Source organism: Petaurus breviceps, unplaced genomic scaffold (genome assembly GCF_028583685.1).
Source record: "Petaurus breviceps papuanus isolate PSGF00001 unplaced genomic scaffold, PetGlider_PUasm1.0 98, whole genome shotgun sequence".
Taxonomy (NCBI): Eukaryota; Metazoa; Chordata; class Mammalia; order Diprotodontia; family Petauridae; genus Petaurus; species Petaurus breviceps.
In genome coordinates, this window is record NW_027187460.1 from 62508833 (window position 1) to 62530506 (window position 21674).

Consider the following 21674-nt stretch of genomic DNA (forward strand, 5'->3'; position numbering starts at 1 on the left):
GAAGGAAGGAAGGAAGGAAGGAAGGAAGGAAGGAAGGAAGGAAGGAAAGAAGGAAGGAGGGAAGGAAGGACAGAAGAATTTATTCAGAGCCTACTGGGTGCTTCACACTGTGCTAAGCACTTTACGAGTTTACCTCATTTGATCCTAGCAACAACCCTGAGAGGCAGATATTGTTATCACCATTTTACATTGAAGGAGACTGAGGCAAAGCAAAAAGATGCTACATGACTTGTCCTGGGTCACACAACTAGTCAGCGCCTGAGGTGATATTTGTTCTCAGGTATGTGACTTCAGGCCCAGCGCTAGCTCCATCCACACCACAGCACCTAGCTTTCATTTACTAAGGATTTCGAAAGAAATACTTTATAAAAAAACTCCTATAAAGTGAGTTACTATCTTATAATGACTCACATATATAGCAATTTAAGATTTACCAAGACTTTCCCCATCACAGCCTTGTATAGTAGTGTTACCCTCATTTTCCTAAGGCCCACTGGATCAGGGTCTCATATGTGTCAGATCCAGGTTTTGAACCCAGTTTATTGGGGCATGGTGGAAAAAACACAGCTTTTGGAGTCCAGGGTGATGCACTGTCTCATGTTTAACTCTGCCTCCTACTAGCTGTATAACCTTGGGTGAACTATTTAACTTCTCCCTGCCAGCTTTTTATCTGGAATTTTATGTTCCTCTACATTCAATTCAAGTTTACTCTTCTTTCATTGCCTCTCTTTGGGATCCCTATTTTTGGAAATAGAACTTTCTCCACGTTGTTTCTCTTTGAGATCATTTATTTTTAAAAGCACAACTTTTTAAAGAGGCAAAAAACACATCTTCATTGATTCACCCAGTTTAAGGATGTCTATGAGGCTATCCACACAATCTTTTTTTTTTTCATTTTCTAGTCAATTCCTGTATATGCTACTAAGCAAATAGTCATAAAACCCTGCTTTAAAACTGAAATTTTTGTTTTACTTGCAAATCATGGTGTTAAAATGGCACAGTCATAGTTTCATCTAAAAGATCTGATTTTCAGGAATGAAAGCAAGTAACTGAAAGAGGAGCAAAGCTGGGGAGGTTTGGAAGAATTGGAAAAGGTAAAAAAAAATAATTTGGACAGTGACCTGAACAGTAATTTTCAAAACAAAACACATGGCTGAAAGTATGGGAAAGCCCATGTCCTTTTCCATAGAAACTGAAACATATAGCCAGCCTAAATTCTTTAAATGGTATTTTTTTTCATAAAACAATTGAAGAAATGATATTTTACTCTTATCTCCACTGTCATTTTCATGTTCTCCACTTCTTTTTCCATCTTCATCCTCTGAATCCTCTATTTCCTGAATAACCATTTTCTTTCCTTTGGTTTTGGGAGCAGATTCAGGCTGAGACTTGTTCATGTCTTTTTCAACTTCTGACAAGATTTTCTGTAATGTGAAGCTTCACGTTAGCAAAATGTTTTACAGTGATAAAAGAAAAGCATTTTCAAGTTTTAAAAGTCAATAAAGAGAATCCTGTTAAGCCCAGTAAATAGTATCAAAAAATCTCATAGTTGTAAGAGGTCTTAAGGGTCATCAACTTCAAACCCCTCCATGCAGCATGAACCCCTTCCTTGACATCTCTGCCAAGTGGCCAGCCAGCCAGTTTTTGTTTAAATACTTTTAGTGTCAAGGAATTCATTCCCTAGTAGAGAACAATATACTACTTAGGTGCAGTTTAAACTGCAAGAAAGTTATATTAAGCCAAAAATATGCCTCTCTTTAACTTTTGCCCATTTGATCCTGATTATGACCTCTGGAAAAACAAAGAATGAATATGAAAAAAAGTAAAAAAGAGAACAAGGGCAAAGAGATTCAAAGCTAATTCCTCCTCCATATGACAGCCCTTCAAATATTTTAAAATAGCTATCATATCCCCTTAAGTCTTTTTTTTTTATAAGTTAAAAATACTTAGGCTTCTTCAACCACTTTTTGTACAACATAATCACTAGATGCTAAGCCATCCACATAACCCTCCTCTAGACTCCATCTAGTCCATCAATGTTGATTTTAAAATGCGGCACCCAGAACTGAACCCAGTGTTCCAGATGTTGTCTGTTCTATGTAATGGAACATGTGCATAGTATGGCATAAACCAACACTTTACCATAACATCATGGGTTTGGGGGATCTGATTTCATTGGCATAGGGACCTTCCAGCAAGGAAACATCCCTCCTCCCCAATTTTGCCTTAGACAACCCAGAGAGTAACCTGGTGGTGGTGGTGGGAACTGAAAGATTAAGGGCTTTACTCATGATCATATAGTCAGGGTGGCTAAGAGGCAGGACTTGAACCCAGGTCTTCCTGATTCCAAGACTGGGTAGCTACATACCACACCAAGCTCTCTTATGGTAGGAACACCATTAATACATTATAAATAATCGTGATGTAAAGTCTCTAGTGATTCAACCAATCAGATGGTCTATAAAAATGAGTTATCTAATAAACCCAAAGAGAGTAAACTCCCACGGGGATCACATTTTATCTAACTTCTTAATATGGAATTTTTCTGAATCAAATTAATGTCATCATATGGGAATATTCCTCTACTTCTATTAATACAGTCTAATATTTTATTAAGAGGAAGCTAGATGGCTCAGTGGATAGAGTGGTTGGGCCTGGAATCAAGAAGACCTGAGTTCAAATCTGACCTCAGATACTCACTAGCTGTGTGACCCTGGGCAAGTCACTTAACCTTTTTTTGCCTTAATCTACTGGAGAAAGAAATGGCAAACCACTCCAGTATCTTTGCCAAGGAAAACCTCAAGAACAGTATTGGTGTTCTGTGGTCCACAGGGTCATGAAGAATTGGGCATGACTGAACAACAACAATATTTTATTAGCCTTTTTAGCAACTGTGTCATATTTTTACTCATATGGAGTTTGAACCTATTCAAAATCACTGGGGGGGCATCTTTATTTCAACTGTTGTTAGGATAGAACTCTATCATCTTATACTAGTATAGCTGGGTTTTTTTATTTGGGTTTTTTGTTTTTTGCTTTTTGGAGGGGGAAGGATAGGGCAATTGGGGTTAAGTGACTTGCCTAAGGTCACATGGCTAGTAAGTGTGTCAAGTGTCTGAGGCTGGATTTGAACTCAGGTCCTCCTGACTCCAGAGCCAGTGCTCTATTCACTGCACCACCTAGCCACCCCTATAACTGATTTTTTTTTAACATAAGTGTCAAACTTTGTATTTTTCATATTATTAGTTTGGATTCATTGTTATAGCCAATTAAGATTTTTAATTTCAGATTCTGCCACATTCAGTTTATTAGTTTTCTTCTAGCCTCTATATAATCTAAAAATCAGTTATTTTCTTCTAATTAGCTGAAGTAAATTTTGAATGGAACAGTTAGTCAGTCAACAGATATTTATTAGGGGCTTACTCATACTAGGGACTACTATGCTAAGTACTGCCAGAGCTATGGGCTGGACAAAGGGTGGGGCCCTGATTCCAGACTTCCTCTCCCCCCGCCCCAACCTTCCCAAATCCTGGGATTACAGAATTATAGCAACTGATTATCTAGTCCTACCTCACTCAAACAAGGAAACTGAGGCCTCATCACTGTACCATCTAGTTGCCCCGAAATGTACTTATTTTTAAAAGTCCAAATGCTCATATGTCCAGAAAAATATAACAGATTTATCTACAATTATTATATAGTTGGACAGTTGAAACTTTCATTGAAATATTTTTGACTGCATCATTGCTTTATGTCATTGCATTTATATTCAAAATTCACATACAAATGAAAACAGAAAAAAATTGTCAGTACCTGATTCTATCCCCTATTTTTACATTCAAAATCATATACTTAGGTACCTTTTGACCCCATTGGAAAAAAATATCTAATATTCGAAACTACTGATAACAGGAAGAAGTTTTTTTTTCTGTTTTGAGAATGAAGAATGTTTCCCCTCACAGTAGAGCTGCGAGCATGCTTTCCACATGTGTGGTGTGCAGGCTGGATATCTTTTGGCATGACTGCGACACGTCTGGCATGGATAATACATCGGTTGGTGTCCTCAGACAGACCAACCAGACAGGTGTCCCCTTGGCTAGAAGGCCCCAATTGCTGCACTTTGCAAGTGCAGATCTGTTTTGAAGTCTGGAGCAATTTCACACACCCAGCACCAGAGGGGAAGTGTCCCAATCAGAAGTTAGTGAACTTCCGAAGGTCAAATTTCCCACAGAGCCCCAGTCCCTGGCCTCTAGATTCCTCTAGTACCAAGGAGCTGTTTCCTGGGTGTTCAACCACCAGGGCATTTACCATTGGTTGGCGTGGTATGAGCCATGTCCCTAAAAATGTCTCCTTATGGTGACCCTAGTACTGGAAAGTGACAGGAGGAGCTGTTTCTATTCTTTAACCTTGACTTCCTACTCACTAAGCGGGTAAGGGTAGGGATGGTCACTGTCAGAACCCTCAGTCTGATTTAGGACTGATGTTCCTTCCTAGTGACCTCCTGAAGAATGGCTGACTGCTCAACTGAACCCAGCAGACACCAGTCTAGAGGCTGCCCTTTTAACAAGCTGCCATGGGCTCTCTGGACTCAAGGACCCCAGTTTTCTTGACTCAGAGATTCTTTTAGTTTCCCATTCAACTGAGTGGGAAGGAGAAGAAGCTCAGAAAGAATGCTCAGTCCAGACAGCAGGGTTATTTTCTTCTTCCTACCTGACCTCATTCCCACCTACAGTATGTGTGTATGCACATACAAACATATATGGCTGTATATGTGCACATATATACACACATATGCACATACACATACACTCATATGGCTGTCAAGAAGCCAATGGACATCTGCTCAATGAATTTCTGTTTGATGAGATGAACCCGTTTCCATCGGTCTGTTTCAGTTCATCTAGTTCTTGAAGAAATGCATCATCCTCTGGTGTTACCTAATCTGGCTGTGTTTATGCTACTTTGGACTAGGTACCCATTTCCCAGAGCTATTGTAAACCATACCCTATGTTCCTCAAGCCATTTCTTCCAGGAGGTTTTTGGTCCACTTAGTTTTCATTGCAGAAAACTTTGTTGGAAGAGGAGAGAGGGAACAAGCATTTATTAACCACCTGCTACGTGCTGGGTGCCTTACAAATATATCACTTAATCTTCACAATAACTTTGAGAGACAGGTGCTAATATTATCCCTGTTTTTCAGTTGAGGAAACTGAGGCAGATAAAGGTTAAGTGACTTGCTCAAGGTCAAACCTCTAGTAAGAGTCTGAGGCTGTATTTGAAGTGTTCCTGACTCCAAGTCCAGCACCCTGAAATTTGAGCAATTCCAGGGGTTCATGCTTATCTATCTCTCCTCTAGTCCTAATCTGTAAGGCCCAATTGGACAATTAAGGACAGAAAAGACATATTTCCCTCGTATCCTAACTGGAGCCTCTGGAAATAAGTGAAAATTCTTTCAAATCATGAGGAATTCCCATGCTCAAACCACCTATGAGACTCACTAAAGGCCACACCTAATCGAATCTCTTGAACTGATAGGCTTTCTCAAAGAATGTGCCAACTGAGTGTGCTTGCTCGCTAATGGTCCTAACTGACTATTGTTTTAGGCAAAGAAGATGCCTATACATATTGACTTTGGACTGGACCTGTGCTTATGTTGGCACAGGGAGCTCTCAGCAAGGAGACAGCAGGTGCCGTAGAGAGTGGCAGGTAGCCTCAAAGTCAGGAAGACCCAAGTCTAACTCATGCCCCTGACACATAAGGACTGCATGACCTTGGCAAGTCACTTAACTGCTTGGTGTCTTAAGCAACTCTCTAGAATATCAATTGTCAGATCATGTAAAAGATCAGAGACCACAGGATCATAGGATAACAGATCTAGGGAAACTGGGCGGCTCAGTGGATAGAGTGCTGAAGCTGGAGTCAAAAGACCTGAGTTCAAATCTGGCCTCAGATACTTCCTAACTGTGTGACTGGGCAAGTACTTCACCTCTGTTTGCCTCAGTTTCTCCATCGGTAAAGTGGGGGTAATAATACTACTAACACCTGCATCCCAGGTTTCATGTGCGGATCAAACAAGATAACCATTACAGAGTGTTTAGCACAGTGTCTGGCACATATTCAGTGCTATATAAATGTTAGTTATTACTGGCTATTATTAGTCTCACTGCCTCATTATACAGATGAAGAAAATAGGCCTAGAGAAGTGAAATGATTTGCCTTAGGCCATCCCAGGTGTGGGAGAGCTAGAATCTGAGGCCAAATCTTCTGACTACAAATACAGTATTCCACCCTTGATAGATGGCCTGCAAGAAACTATTAGCACCACTTGAAGAGCAGTTCCAACAATGTGTCCTTTGCTGACAGGTTAATAGTTTGCAGGGGTGTGTGTGTGTGTGTGTGTGTGTGCACATGTTTATGATACATGTACATATTGCATCATTAAAAAAAAAAACCTAAGCATGCATTTTCCTTTTACTCCCAAAAAGATATTTATATTCTGTCCTACCTGTGATACCTTTCAAACAGAGAACCTAGCCCTCAGTCTAAGTTTATTTGCTAAGGATGTTATCCATTAGTTTTGTGACATTTTAATACAATTTAGGAACATAAATGAAAGAAGCAAGCAGGAAATTGTTTCCCTTACCTTTGCCATAACATTGTCTGGTTCCATATTTAGCACTTTCTTCAAATCCTCTATTGCTTCATGGTACTTGTTTTGATGTTTATATGCAGTGGCACGTCGCATAAAAGCTGCAAATTGGCAAAAATATTTCCTCCAACGCTTATACTGTAGGAGGTCGCGGCTTATTTTGCAATTGAAGGAAGAATGCAAGTAGCACAAAACCGGTCATTATGTAATTACTAAGGTGTCTAGGTACTAAACGAGTACCATTTTTCCAGTCTTAATTTCTTTTTTAGTCTTTCAGTCATAACAAAAAGCAAGGACAGGAACGTTTTTGAATATCCAAATTCTAATTTTAGCTTATTTCTTATTAGTATATCTCTCAGTGTACAGTACCATCAGTGAAATTTGCATTGCAGATTCCAAAGTAATTGGTAAAAGGTATTTCTGAGAAATCAGGAAAGAATCCTTTGGATTACATGAATGCAAAAATCAGCTATATCTAGGGGTAGGCAATTTTATTAACCGAACTTAATATTAGAGATATTGATAGAATCACTGGTTTAAAACTCCATACACTTAATAGTATACTATTGACTCCAGTAGACCCAAGAGAGCTCATGTCATAACAATAACAATTCACATTTTCATTGCACTCTAAGGTTGGGAAAGAGCTTTCTTCATATCAGCTTTGGAAGGTAAGTGGTAAAAGCAATATTTCCTCCATTTTACAGATGGGGTAACACTCTCTGAGGTGAAATAACTTGCCCACAGTTATGTGTCTAAAACAGAACTTGAGAATAGGTCTCCTGATTCCAAGTCCACCGTATCTTCCATTGTACCAAATTGCCTATAAAAATTATTAGCTTAATAGCTTAATGTGTCACCACTTTAGTAGAACTGGTCAGTTTCTTTGTTAGAAGTCACTTAGTCCAATCCCAGGAAGCAGTATGGAGTGGTGGGTAGAACACCAAATCTGGAGTCAAGAACCTGGGTTCAAATCCTACTTCAGACACATACAAGCTGCAATACTAAGCAAATTATTTAAATACTCTGGGCCTCTGTTCCTTCAACTACAAAATGAGGGAGGAGCTAGACGTGACCCATGGCCTCAAAGGTCTTCTGTAACTCTGAATCGATGATCCTATGAATTCCCTTATTTTACATATGATGAAACTCAGATCAAGAGACTGCAGATGGCTCAATCCAGGTCACACCGGGAGTCAGGTTAGGGTTTGAGTTGAGATTCTCTGACACCAAATCTGTTCTTTTTCTAATTAAGGAAACTTATATGAAGGAGATAAGTCAAAATTAGACATTACAAACAAACAGACTCTACTGAAATTAATGTTTATGACTCATTTTACCCTTTAAGTTTCCAGGTTCCAACTCTAACACTTTTTCACAATCCTGAAGAGCATTATCCCACTTCTTTAGTTTGATTTCTGCTTGAGCTCTATTGTTATACGCAGCCACCGTGGGAGATACCGATATGCTCCTGTAATAGTAAAGAGAATCTATTTACCAAAAAAGCTTAACTTGTTAGACATCAAAAGTACATGTCTATGGCTATATGTGTATATATAATAGCTCAGATAAAACTGTAAAGCAGTCTAAATAGATAAAAGCTGATAAAATGAAAAATGAATATAAGCAAAAACACTCTCATGCAAGTAAGTTTTCAATAATAGTTTTAAAATATATTTTATCACTAAAGCTTAGACCAGAATATGAAGGTAATAGAGGACTACTTCAACTACCCAAGATGACCAGTTGACCATGTATTCAGTAGACCACAAATGCCAAGCAGATTTCAGATTACTATGAAAACAATTTTCTAGTACAGAAGGTAAAAGAATAATTCAGAACAAATAATCTTCTTGTTTTCATTTCTTTGCTAATAGAAAATAATCTGGAAGTGGCCGTAAATCTTTGAAGTAATGATCACAAGATCAACTGAATTTAAGACCCATAGGGAGAGAGAAGAAAAGCCAACAGGATTAAGAAAATGAATTCTAAGAATGAAAATTTTATGAGCTTCAGGGTAGGAGTGGGAAGGATCCAGCAGAAACAAAAACTAAGAAACAAAAGGGCCCCACAAATCTGGCTGCTGTTCAGAAAATTGTATGATGTTCTGGAACAAATTATACATGTGTATAGGAAGCATAAGGATAACAAGAGATTCAAGTCAGCTATAAACTCTGAGAAGGAAAATTACAGGCAGAAACAGGAAAGTAATAAAAGGTGAAAATAAGTTCAGATTACTAACGTAAGTATAAAAGCACTGCACAACTAAGACAAGATGAGAAGATCCCGACCTGAAAAGAGATGCTGCTTGTGGAGGCCATTAACACCTTTTGTTCAAATAAACCATTGAAAAGAGAAGAAATTCAGAAATGTCACTGCCATGATAGTCAAGGGCCTCCACAAAAGCCCTGCCTGATCTTCCATCAGCTCAACCAAGGTCCTACCAAGCTGCAAGGTTTGAAGTACAATGGCTCTAGCAACAGAATCAATCTGTGGACCAGCCTAGCTAAGACCAGAGAAGCTCTGGTTAACAGCTGCCGAGAAGCACTAGCTGGAAGAGATGTGTGGGACCATTGAAGAGATCAGGGCATCACTGGCTACCTAGAGAAAGACCACAAAGACAGTGATATTTTTATGTCCATTGTGGTGGCTATATACCCACACCCTGCTGCCTGGCCAGAAGCTGTGACAACCACCGTCTATAGGAGCAGAGCAGGATAATTGAAGCCATCTGCACAGGTTGGTTTGATGTGATGTGCATTGTAAGGTTCATGCTCTCCAAAAACAATTAAATCTTATGCTACTGAACCTTAAGGCCCCAAAGTCTTTTCATTCACACTGTAACTGAACCCTCCTATGTGTGTTTGTTCTGCCTGTTAGAATGTGACCACCCACCCCGTTCCACACCCATTAAGAGTAGGAACTACCTCAATTTCCTAGTTGTATCTCCAGTACTTAGCACTGTGCTTGGCATATAATAAGTGCTTAATAAATGTGTTTCCATCCATTCATTTATCCATTCATTCTGAGGCTTGTTTATTATGAAGACTTGCTATAGACTTTATAAAAGGACATGGATAAGAATCTCATAGGATGAAAAGGCATGGATGGGTTGCGATATGCATTGGAAGAAGGATTACCTATATTAGTGAGAAGAAAGGAATATAGACAAGAAATAAAATTAGTGGTGAAATATCTGAACTGAAAAAGGGCAACTGGAATATATATCTTTAAAATTAAAAACAAAACAAAACAGGGGCGGCCAGGTGGCTCAGTAAGAGTGCTGGCCCCAGCGTCAGGAGACCCAGTATCGGTTCCAGACTCAGATACTTGGCACCCACACAAAATAACTGGCCGTGTAACCTTGAGCAAGTTACTTACCCCCAATTGCTTTAAAAACAAAACAAAATAAAACATGGCCCAATTTTTCCTTATTACCAAAGACAGTCACTGCCAATTGGGGTTTCGAATACTAGGATCAAACTCCTAATTTCTACCACCAGCCCAATGTTTTAATTAACTAAACTAGAGGCAGTGTAGTACAATGTTAGTCAGTCAATAAACATTTATTAAGCACCTACTATGTGCCAGGGCTACAAAAAGAGGCAAAAGATAGTTCCCACCCTCAAGAAGGTTACAGTCTAATGGGGGAGTGAACACGTGAATAAATATGTACAATAAGAAAGCTACATATGAGATAAATAGTGACTATTTAAGAAAAGTAAGACACTGGAATTAAGAGGGTTTGGGGAAGGTTTCCTTAGAACAGTAGAGTTAAACTCAAACAGTAAGAAGGTCACTACACCATGCCTAAGAATCCCTGAGGCCACATATTGACATAGAAAACCACACACCATCATTATCTATGTTCTACCACATTTTAATTTATTTTGAAAAATATTTCCCAATTACATTTTAATTTGGTTCAGGCCACACTTAGGAATGATGTGGGCAGTGATACCTCTGCTATAGAAGGTGGGATTTGAATTGGAACTTAAAGGAAGACAGGGAAGCCAACAGACAAAGATGAAAAGAAGGCTGACCCCTGAGGCAGAGGACTTGGGTTCCAATTCTGCTTGTTATGTGACTACTTGTGTGATCTTAAGAAAATTACTTAACCCTCCAGTTCTCAGTTTCCTCATCTGTAAAGTGAGAGGTAGCCAAGAGTGCTTCTAAGGTCCCTTCCCTTGTTATAGAGTTATGACTCGGGGCGGCCAGGTAGCACAGCAAGTAAGAGCACCGGCTCCAGTGCTCCAGTGTTGAGAAGACCTGGAGAGAGAATCCCGGGCTCAGACACTTAGCACCCACCCAGAAACACCTGGCCGTGTAACCTTGAGCAAGTTACTTAACCCCAATTGCTTAGGGGCAGTTAGGTGGCTCAGCGAGTAGGAGTACTGGCTCCAGTGTTGGGATGACCTGGAGATCGAATCCCGGGCTCAGACACTCAGCACCACACTCAGAAATAACTGGCCGTGTAACCTTGAGCAGGTTACTTAACCCCGATTGCTTAAAAAAATAAATAAATAAATACAGAGTTATGACTCTATAACTAATCAAAGATATAATTTTATGCACTAACATAGTAAAATTTTGCTGCATTAACACCACATTAACTGACAGAACAAGACTTTCATGTGTCAGTAATATGAGATTTGGTTAGAAAACTGATATTTGTTCACTGCAAAGTTAGGCTACTCAAGAATTAGCTTCAAACAGTTTAGAAAAGACTTATTAGAAACATAGTTTGTTCCTTACACATAAGAAAAAAAAAAACATTTCCTCTTTTCCATCCCAAAAAAGGAAAAAAAAAACTTAGTTAAGTTATATTCTAGTCTCAATTTTACCACAACCTTAGATAAGTGTCTCAGCTTCTTAGGTCCGTTACTTCATATGTCAAATAATGGAGCTGGAGCAAATGATCTCCAAAATTCTGTGTGAATCTATCTCCAGAAAAGAGATCCATTTACTTAATAATTTGGTAATCGCTAAATGAAAATTGGGGAGCAGCACAGTCTCAGCACTGCTTACAAGAATTAAAGTAAGAACATTTCCCTGCCGTACCTTGGGCAATTAGAATCCGGGCATCTCTCCTCTTCTCCAGGACCCGGTGGGCCAGTCTTTAGTTCTTGGATTTCTTCATGAACACATCTTAATAATATACCATGCCACTCCATTACCTCCAAGTATCTAGACTACTCCTGAATATGGTTCTCTCTTTCCAGTCCTAAATTCCTAAGTCCAAATTCTCAGTGATAACTAGAGGACTAAATGTGCCTTTTATTATCTCTAGTTTACCCTATTTTTTCATACTTTTGTTTATATAGTCATCTGAGGCCTTGGGTCTTACGGTTGGCTCTCTTGTTACATATTTTCTCATGTAAATTCCTGGTATTAAATTACTGTCACTCTTCTTCCGACTTGCTACGCTCCATGATATCTAACTTGGCAAATTTAGTGGGTAATTTTTTCCTTCCCTTTTCCTTTTCAGCTTAAACTTTAAAACCTTCTTAGAGACAGATAACTCCAGGAAATCATATTTTTACCAGTATTTACTTTATAACATTTTATATTTATATATACACACATGTATATGTATGTATGTATGTATATGTGTATATGTATATTGTGTCCTTTCATAAGCTCCTTGGGAACAGGGGCTGTTTTTTTTCTTTTTATCTCTCCTACCCATCCTCCCCCCCCCCCCAGTGCCTAGCACAGGGCCTGGCATGTACTAGCTGCTTAATAAATGCTTGTCCATTGATTGACTAGAGGTACTCTATCCCTCACCATAACTCCTACATTTTAAGTTACCATCCAGAAATCTGAATCTCAGGTACTGTCTCTGATTTTGGCTTCTGTACACTAGAATTCTTCTGGTTTTCCTCTAATCTCTCCCCTCTCCCTAACTATAGGTATTCCAGAGGAATAAATCATTGCCATTCTACATGTTATAATAGGCAGTATTCTTTTCTTCGGTGATTTTTCCTTTTAGCTTCATGCTGATGATGTTCAAACCTTTATTTCTAACTTTATCTCCAACTACCACAAAGCTGTGTCCATCTTGATGCTTTAGATCACCAGCTCAAACTCAACAGATGCCAAACCTGAAGAGTACCCCCATTCATTGGATCCTGCCACCAACACACATAGGTGCCTTCGCTCCATTAGCGGTACCAGTGTTCTCTAAGGCAGATATGGTGGGAATCCTTGACTTATGTTTAATGTCACGAGTAGAAAAAAAGTATATGCAGAATCTCACCATCAATGTTGGAACATTTTAAAGGACCTCTTCAATACTGGCAAATACCTTCAGCATTCATATCCTCCTCTTACCCATTGTCACTACTAGGAGTAATAGTAATTAACATTTACATAGCACTCTGATGGTTTGTGGGCAACTAAGTGTCACAGTGGGTAAAGTGCAGGGCCTGGAGTCAGGAAGACTCATATTCCTGAGTTCAAATCTGGCCTCAGATACTTACCTGCTGTGTGACCCTGGGCAAGTCTTTTAACTCCATTTGCCTCAGTTTCCTCATCTGTAAAATGAGCTGAAGAAATGGCAAAACCACTCTAGTATCTTTACCAAGAAAATTCTACATGGGGTCTGGAAGAGTTGGATATGAATGAAAAATAACTAAACAACAGCAACAATCGATGATTTGCAAAGTGCCTTACTTATATTATCTCACATGATCCTCACAACAGCCCTGTGACAAAGGGGCTATTATTATCTCCATCTTGTGGATGCAGAAACTGAGACATAGAGTGGCTAAGAAATTTGTCAGGGGTCACACAGCTACTATGTTTCTGTGGTAGGATTTGATTTCCGAGCTTCCTAAATCTGACCCTATATCAGAAAATCACCAAAGTGATTTCTTTAATTATGTCAATCCTGTCATCTTATATAATTTTGAGTTATATGTGAGAGACATTTTGAATAAAACCAAATTATCTATGAAAATCAACACACTCCCAAAGAATGGGATCTGATGTTCAATATCCACATCAGTGAGATATATGAATGAAAAAATATATCCCACTTAGAAAGAGAAAATCCAAGACCAGCTTACCTGGTATAATACGTCACAGCCTCTTCATAGTCACCTGAACTGAAAGCTTCGTTACCTTTTTCTTTTTCACGAGTAGCTAAGAAATCTTTTTCTTTGTCACTAAGACCTAGAAAAGAACATCTTTGCTGCATATAAAAAGGGCTAGGAACTTAATAACAAAAACTAAGAGAATTTAATTTTACAAATAGGAACTAAAACTTTTACGATCACAAAGTTTTCTTTAAAAAATGGTTCTATCATTCTGGGTGTCTTGTGCTGGATCTATTCGGAGGGCCTTTTGGGTCGTTGTTGAGTAACATTAATCTTCGTTGGCTCCTAAAATGGACTAAAGAACTGTTACATCATGCCTCAAACCTGTTTTGTATGTGACTGGCAAACAAAGGAACTGAGGGGCTTTGGAGAAGAAAGAATTTTTAAAAGGAGGATAAACAATTGGATAGATGGTGAGAAAAACTGGATTTATTTGAAGCCATACAACCCCAATATAATAAATCATTTTTTTAGTTGTAAGTGCCAGTGACACGATAAGGTTTGACTGGGATGGGAAAAGTAGCTTTGTGGGGAGGGGAGGAATTTACAAACCTTCGGACAATTTTAAAATTGTATTTTCAAGCCCTTAAAAATGTCATCCAGTTTATTATCAAAGGTCAACATAATACGAAAGAAATTTCAAAACTTGCTAAATTAACATATGTTGCAATTACCTATTGTACCAATATTCTTCTCAATTTTAAGTGAATGTGACTTGATATTTGGTGTAGTATTTTCTTTATAATCTTCATCGATCTTTGAACATTCTTTTTCCACATCAAATCTTAAATGAAAGAAAAAAATAAAATGACTTTTATAATGAAACATATGGAAGACTTCAAAACAACAAAGGAAAGTTTAATTATTGCTACATTTATGTTTCTTTCAGTGTGCCTTTGAGAACTTACTTAAACAACAAATATGTATTTAAATATGGTATTAAACCAGACAAATGTGACCTCTGTATATTGGTTTAGGGTTTATATGGTACTTTACGCAAATGACATTCCATCTTCCTTTCCTGTGCCTTTCCAGAGGCTGGTCCCGTGCTTGACATACTCCCTCCTTACCATCCCTTCTTAGAATCCCTAATTCTTCTCAGAGATCTGCTCAAATGCCACCTGCTCTATGAAGCCTTTTCTCATCTCCAGCTTTCTTCTCCCCACCTCCTACCACCACCTTGTGTCTTCTGTATAGAGGTATACCAAAATTAAAACAAGGTTTCTAACCTTAGTATGTGTTGTATAGAATGTAAGCTCTCTGAAGGCAGGATCTATTGCATTGTTGCCTTCTGTATGCCTGCTACTTACTTAGCACAGTGACTGGCAAACAGTAGACACTTAATGAATACTTGTTGATCGACTGATCTTGTTTGATCCTTATCACTGCTTTATGAATAGTTAGTATCTACAGTTAGTTACTTCAGATTCCTATTCTAGAGAGGCCAGAAGAGTTAAGCAAGTGACTTGCCCAGGGTCATACAGCTATTAAGTTTCAGAGCCAGAATTTGACCCAGGTCTCTCCCACCTTCAAGTTCAGCATTCTTTTCACAATACTACACTGCTTTTCAATATAGACTTATGTTACAAATTATCCTTGCTATTGTCTTTTTGTTTCATTTAATTTTATTTTTTTTAATTATTTGCTTTTTGGGGGTGGCTAGGTGGTGCAGTGAGTACAGCACCAGCCCTGGAGACAGGAGGACCTGAGTTCAAATCCGGCCTCAGACACTTAACACAAAAACTAGCTGTGTGACATTGGGCAAGTCACTTAACCCCAATTGCCCTCCAAAAAAAAAAGCAAAAAAAATTATTTACTTTTAGTTTATAACATTCAGTTCCACAAGTTTTTGAGTTCCAAATTTTCTCTTTCTCCCGCCTCCCCTGCCATGGTGGCATGCAATCTGATATAGGTTCTACAAATATCTTCACATTAAAGATTAGTCAAGTTGTAAAGCAGGATTATAAGCCAATGGAATGAATAATGAGAAAGAAGGAACAAAACAAAACAAAACAAAAAAGAGAGAGAGCAAGTAGTTTGCTTCAATCTGCATTTAGACTCCGTACGTCTTTCTCTAGATGTAGATAGCATTTTCCATCGTGAGTCCTTTGGATCTGTCTTATAACCTCGTATTGCTGAGAAGAGCCCAGTCTATCAAAGTCAGTCATCATAGATATGATGTGTCTGTAATTGTGTACAACAAATCTGCATTCTAATGAGAACTTCTAAAATAATCAAAACTTATACCATATTTGGCCTTATAGAACAAAATCAAGAAACATCTTTCAATTCTCAGGCATTGTACCTTGTTGGATAGGAAAGATATTACTGCTCAATCATATGGTAATAACACTTAATAGCTGTGTGACCCTGCACAAGTCACTTAACCATGTTTGCCTCAGTTTCCTCATCTATAAAATGAACTGGAGAAGGAAATGGTAAACCATTACAGTGTCTCTGCCAAGAAAACTCTAAATGGGGTCATGAAGAGTCATGGTAACGGAAGGCAGTAGGGGATAAGAATTGGGCCTGTGAGTTCACCGATACAATACTATAATGTAGTAATAACAATATAATATTATGATGATGATGATGACCATGATAACAACAACATAAAGTACCTAGTATTCTCAGTACGTTAGCTAAGTACTTTACAAATATTATTCTTTGATTCTCACAACCACCCTGTAAGGTACATGCCACTATTATCCTCATTTGTAAAATGGGGAAACTGGGGCAGAGGTTAAGCAACTGGCCAGGGTCACACAGCTAGTGTCCGAGGTTGCATTTGTGTTCAGGTCTTCCTGGTTCCAGGCCTAGTGCTCGATCTACTACACCAGACAGCTGCCTAGTGTGGCAAGTTCCAGATAAGGAGCTGCTTCTATTAATGCAGGCTGGGACTTCCTCTACAACTTGTAGTCTGGGAGAGATGCCTAGAACACTGAGAGGCTAAGTGACTCACCTAGGGCCACACAACTGGTGTGTATTAGAGGCAGGACTTGAGGAGGGGAATACAATTTATTGAAACTTTACATTTAGAAAAAAAAAACCCACAGAATAAATTACACCAAGAATTTAAATTTCCAGTGTTTTTTGCTTTTATATGTTAAAGGCAGTGTGGCATGTGCAATAAGAGCTGTGCTGGACCCAGAAGCAGGAAGAGCCCCAAGTTTGAAGGCTCGGACACAGACTAGCTGGCTGACCTTAGTCATCCGATTCCCCTGAGTCTCAGTTTCCTCACCTGTACAACTGGGATGATAAATACGTGGTAACGCCCCACAAGACACTACAAATGTAGTATGGCCTCACAAGGTGGTTACGAGGATCAAATGATATCATGAATGTCAATCACTCTGTAAAACTTCAGGGCTATACAAACATCAGCTGCTATTATTAGGATTTATTAAACCACCTTGGACACAAACTAAAGATATCTCTGAACCTGCCCTCTAACTGGTGGGTGGAGAAACAAACTCCTGCCAATGCCTTCCTTTATAGAGGGCAGACACTCTTCTCTCAGTTCTCTCTAGTTTATACCTACTCCTCCGTCTGGCTCAGACACCACAGAACAAGGCGCCCCTGGCTGGGCACCTCCTGGTGTCCCTCCCCCTCGCCCACCCCCTCTTCTAGATCCTTTTGTGTGTCGTTTCCCCCTTTAGGTTGTAAGCTTATTGAGGACAGGTATGGCCTTTCTTTTTATCAATTGTATTCTCAGCATTTATCACAATCCCTGGGACATCTAAGGGCTAAATAAATTTTGATTGGATGAGATATTTAAGAAATTACTTAATAATTTTACAGTATTCCATTATTTTTCAGAAACAAATAGACACAGCTAAGGAAATAGATATTATAATATAAATTTGCTTACTTATCCCACTCTGCGTAATCTCTTGGTACTTTCTTCTTCTGCGAGGATCTAGATTTATTATCTTTCTCCTGAAGGAAGAATAAAGCCAAGTTTTACAAAATATTTATTTTTTTCTTAGGGTCTTATTGGGATTCAGACGTAGAACCTTAGGTCAGACTAAGTGATTATTACTGTTCCAGGCAAGGTAGCTACATTCTCCCCAGTTGATGGACTTGGTGAGTTACATCTCTAACAGTAGACTCGGGAGGATGGAGGTAGACTCCAAGTCTACTAACTCATTCCTCCATGTTGTTTGCTTATAGAAGGAATCTGATATAGTTGGGCAACACCACCTCACTGAGGTAAAGCCCAACAAAGTTTATTTTGTTCCAGCAGTAAAGGGACAGGGTTTGATTCTTGCAACTGATTCTCAACTGAAACACTCAACTGATGCTGGGTTGGTGGGGAATTGGCAGAAAATCTTGGAGTATATGAAGTCAATTCAACTGCCTCCCTACGGTTGTACCAGTATATGTGGCCTCTGGGAGAAAAATCAGGTGCTATTCCATTCTGGCATTCATCAGAGCAGTCCCAGGGATCAACCAGTTTTTAAAAAACAAAAAACCTTTTGTTCAGCCCTGGCTGGAAGCTGGGTCAGGAACTGAATTTCCAGATTTTTTTGCTCCCCCCCAGGGTATATGGCAGTCTGTTTTTTGCATGGCAGATTGGGATTTAATATTAATTTGTATAACCAACTGTTTAAACACTTTTATAAAGCAATGATCTTAGTAAAAGTAAGTCAGTGAGACAAAGCTTAAAACAATGAAACCGGAGTAGCTAGATAGGGGCCCAAACTGAGTGGTTTGATTGGTAGATGAAATCACACCCTTAGGTAACCACAGAACCTGGCACCACCCACATAGGATGGACTGACAACCAACTGCCCTAAGAACCTGAGGAAGGAAAAAGAGACATTGACTGGCTGATGACCACAGTACCCTCTAGTGTTCAGTGGTACCCATTACATGAAAAAAATAAAAACCATATAATAGTTTTATAAATAACCTCTCTCAAGGTTAGTAAAAATTTACTCGGGATAGGTATTTAAGGATGCTGACAATGTTTACTTTATTATCTCTAATAGGAGTAGAGTTTCCTCTTCCCTTTAATAGACATGCTCTAACAAAACTTCAGTTAGCCCACAACTGCAACACAGCAGAATTGTTCATTAAAGAAAGCCTTAAGATTGCTAAGATACCCTACTGTGAATGTAGGATTGTGTGTGAGATGAGGCCTGAAAATAGCCCCTGCCTTGAGCAGAGACATCAGCTGTAGAAGAACAAGGGGCAAGCAGCATGAACTTGAAAGAAGAGCAGGGGAGCCCCACGGGGCATCGATAGGAGGTGCAAACTTGGAGGACTGCAGCCTTATGGAAACAGAAGAGAGGGAGAAGGACAGAAAGGGAGAGGGAGAAGGAAAGGGAAAGAGAAAGAGGGAGGGAGGGGGAGAGAGAGAGAGAACAGAGCCATAGACCCATGGGGGAAGTACCATAGGCAGGGTTGGTTCACATCAGATTTCTAGATATTGGCTATGCTGCCCTACTTCTCCAGGACTGGAAGGCTGAGGCAGGCCAGGGGTACTCAAAAGCGATGCAACATTTACTCCCAAACCCACCATGCTCCCTGCTTGGATAAAGGAAAAAAAGATGGAAGAGAGCCAGAGGGTGGATTCCTGGATATAAATAGAAAAGAGAATTCTTCTGTGCAGTTATGTTTCAGTAGGACTGTCAATCTCTTATTATAAAAAAAAAATCCTATGGGCCAGCAAATCCTTGTCTGGTGAGATACATGACAGTAGTCATTAAGAACAGAGATTTGGGGAAAGATTTTTTGAAAGGAAGGAGATCTACCTTTGCTACAATCCAGGTTGAACCCCAAGAGGGAAGAGTGGACACTGACCCCTTATGAAAGTTTTGTGAGCAAAGGAGGTATGTTAACATCATGCCCTGGAGTTCAAGTTTTCTCATAAACAGGAAGGTCTAAAGTAGAGAGATGCCATTTTATATACATATTGTCCTAGACCTCACAAAGGTAATCTCTTGAGGCAAATGCAAATGGAACCCCAGCAGAATCATCCTCCTGTGTGCTGTTCATACTCCATGAGCTGGAGATTGTCCAAAAACACTCTTTCTAGGTGGGGTGCCCTGTGCTTTGCCACACACAATCATATATATTGGGCCACCATTCTTTCAGAAATCGGATGCAGGTAGACCATGCCAACATAATTTGCTCCCACAAGGTACAAAATAGATAATCTTTTCTCTTCTGGCATTCTTGTTTCCAGAAATCTCTAAAGTCAAGTTCAAAAAGATGTCACTAAACTGATGAACTATGAGCCAGAGTCTACAATCTATTTCCAGAGTCTGGTTATCTCTATAACAACTCTACCGGGGCAGAGAGCCCCAAAGTCAGGATTATAACCATGAGAAAAAATCTTAAGTTTTCCCAATAAATGGTAAAAGGATAAGAACAATCGTTTTTAAAAGAATGTCAAATTATGAACCTCTATATGAAAGAGTATTATAATAAAAGAACTCAGATACTCAAATGAATCTACTACCCAAAGATACAAATAGCCACCCATCCATGCTGCACATCATGAGCAACTGGTCCATGTTCTCCCCTAAATTTGCCATAGGAGGTCTACCCAGTGTGCTAGAGTCCTTCCTTTCTTCCTCCTGCCATCAAGAGGACCCCAATGGAGCCCTCTGGCTATTCACTTGGCATGTCCTGGCCTCACCACATAACTGGCTCATTTTTATCTTTTTATCACATAATTTCTTGATGACATCTTTTTTTTTTTTTTTTAAAGTAATCGGGGTTAAGTAACTTGCTCAAGGTTACATGGTCAGTTATTTCTGGGTGTGGCGCTGAGTATCTGAGCCCGGATTTGTTGATGACATCTTTTACTCCTGTTCTTCAGAGTTCCTAACTAGTTGTATCTTGCAGCTTGCTCACAACACTCTCTTCTCACAATGAGCCTCTGCATGACCCTCTGCATGTTATTCATTTTTAATGCCTCAGAAACTGGTGTATTTCATGTCTCATTGACATGTAGCAGCACAGATAAAAAGCTGGCATTAAAAAGATGGGTGTTTGCTTTCATGGGAAGCTTGGAATCAATAAAGGATCCCCAACATTGCTTCACAGTTTTTCTCAGAGCAATCCAGGATGTTCTCTTCCTCCTATTCATCTCTAGACCTGACTTCTCCATCTGTACTATCTGTCTAGATAAACATTCTGATGGAAAAGTTCTATGTGTTGTTCATCAAAATGTACGTTGTAATCCAGGCAATAGACTTTGATCATCTGCTTGGTCTTTCCAATGTGGATGACCAGGCCAAAATGCTTTGATTAATTACAAGTAAAAGGAAGATAAATTAAAACAACTCCAAAGTTTTATCTCACACCCAACAAATTGCCAAAAATAGATATAGTCATAGGATCATAGATTTAGAACCAGGAAGGATGTTAGAGGACAAAAAAAATTCAGTTGTCTGGTTTTACAGATAAGGAAATTGAGACATTAAGAAATTAAATGGCTTGCCCTGGGTGACAAAACAAATCCTGTCTGAGACAGAATTTGAACCCAGGTCTTTTTGACTCTAGGTCATTACCTGTCAATGATAGAAGGAAGACAGGCACACTAACATGTCAGTGGATCTATGAATTTATCCAACCCTTCTGGAATTGTATAAGAAAAGTCACTAGAGATCTCACTATTGACTGTTCCATGAACAAGACTCTCCATATCTCTGCTCTTCTCTGGCTATCCCTTAGGCCTGGAACACTCTCCCTCCTCTGCTCCAATTTCTGACCTCCCTGGTTTCCTTTAAGTCCCAACTAAAATTCTACCTCCTACAGGAAGCCTTTCCCAACTCCTCTTAATTCCAGAGCCTTCTCTCTGTTAAGTATTTCCTATTAATCTGGTACATAGCTTGTGTTGTATATTTTTGTTTACCTGCTGTCTTCCCCATTAGATTGTAAGCTCCTTGAGGGCAGGGACTATCTTTTGC

The 21674-nt window shown here is 39.2% G+C and overlaps 1 protein-coding gene and 1 long non-coding RNA gene across 2 annotated transcripts in view; one reads left to right on the forward strand and one right to left on the reverse strand.

Moving 5' to 3' along the window:
- The window catches only part of LOC138155772 (uncharacterized), a 14362-nt gene extending 4905 nt beyond the window's left edge, over positions 1-9457 (forward strand). Inside the window, exon 3 of the long non-coding RNA XR_011166984.1 lies at positions 8527-9457. This is a non-coding gene — a long non-coding RNA (uncharacterized lncRNA). The remainder of the gene's footprint in view (positions 1-8526) is intronic.
- SPAG1 (sperm associated antigen 1) overlaps positions 1-21674 on the reverse strand; it is a 74618-nt gene that overhangs the window by 31320 nt on the left and 21624 nt on the right. Inside the window, exons 6-11 of the mRNA XM_069080988.1 lie at positions 17621-17688; positions 14424-14533; positions 13720-13825; positions 7990-8120; positions 6644-6750; positions 1268-1424 (exon numbers count right to left, since the gene is read on the reverse strand). Of these exons, the coding sequence (XP_068937089.1) occupies positions 1268-1424; positions 6644-6750; positions 7990-8120; positions 13720-13825; positions 14424-14533; positions 17621-17688 (679 nt within the window). The remainder of the gene's footprint in view (positions 1-1267; positions 1425-6643; positions 6751-7989; positions 8121-13719; positions 13826-14423; positions 14534-17620; positions 17689-21674) is intronic.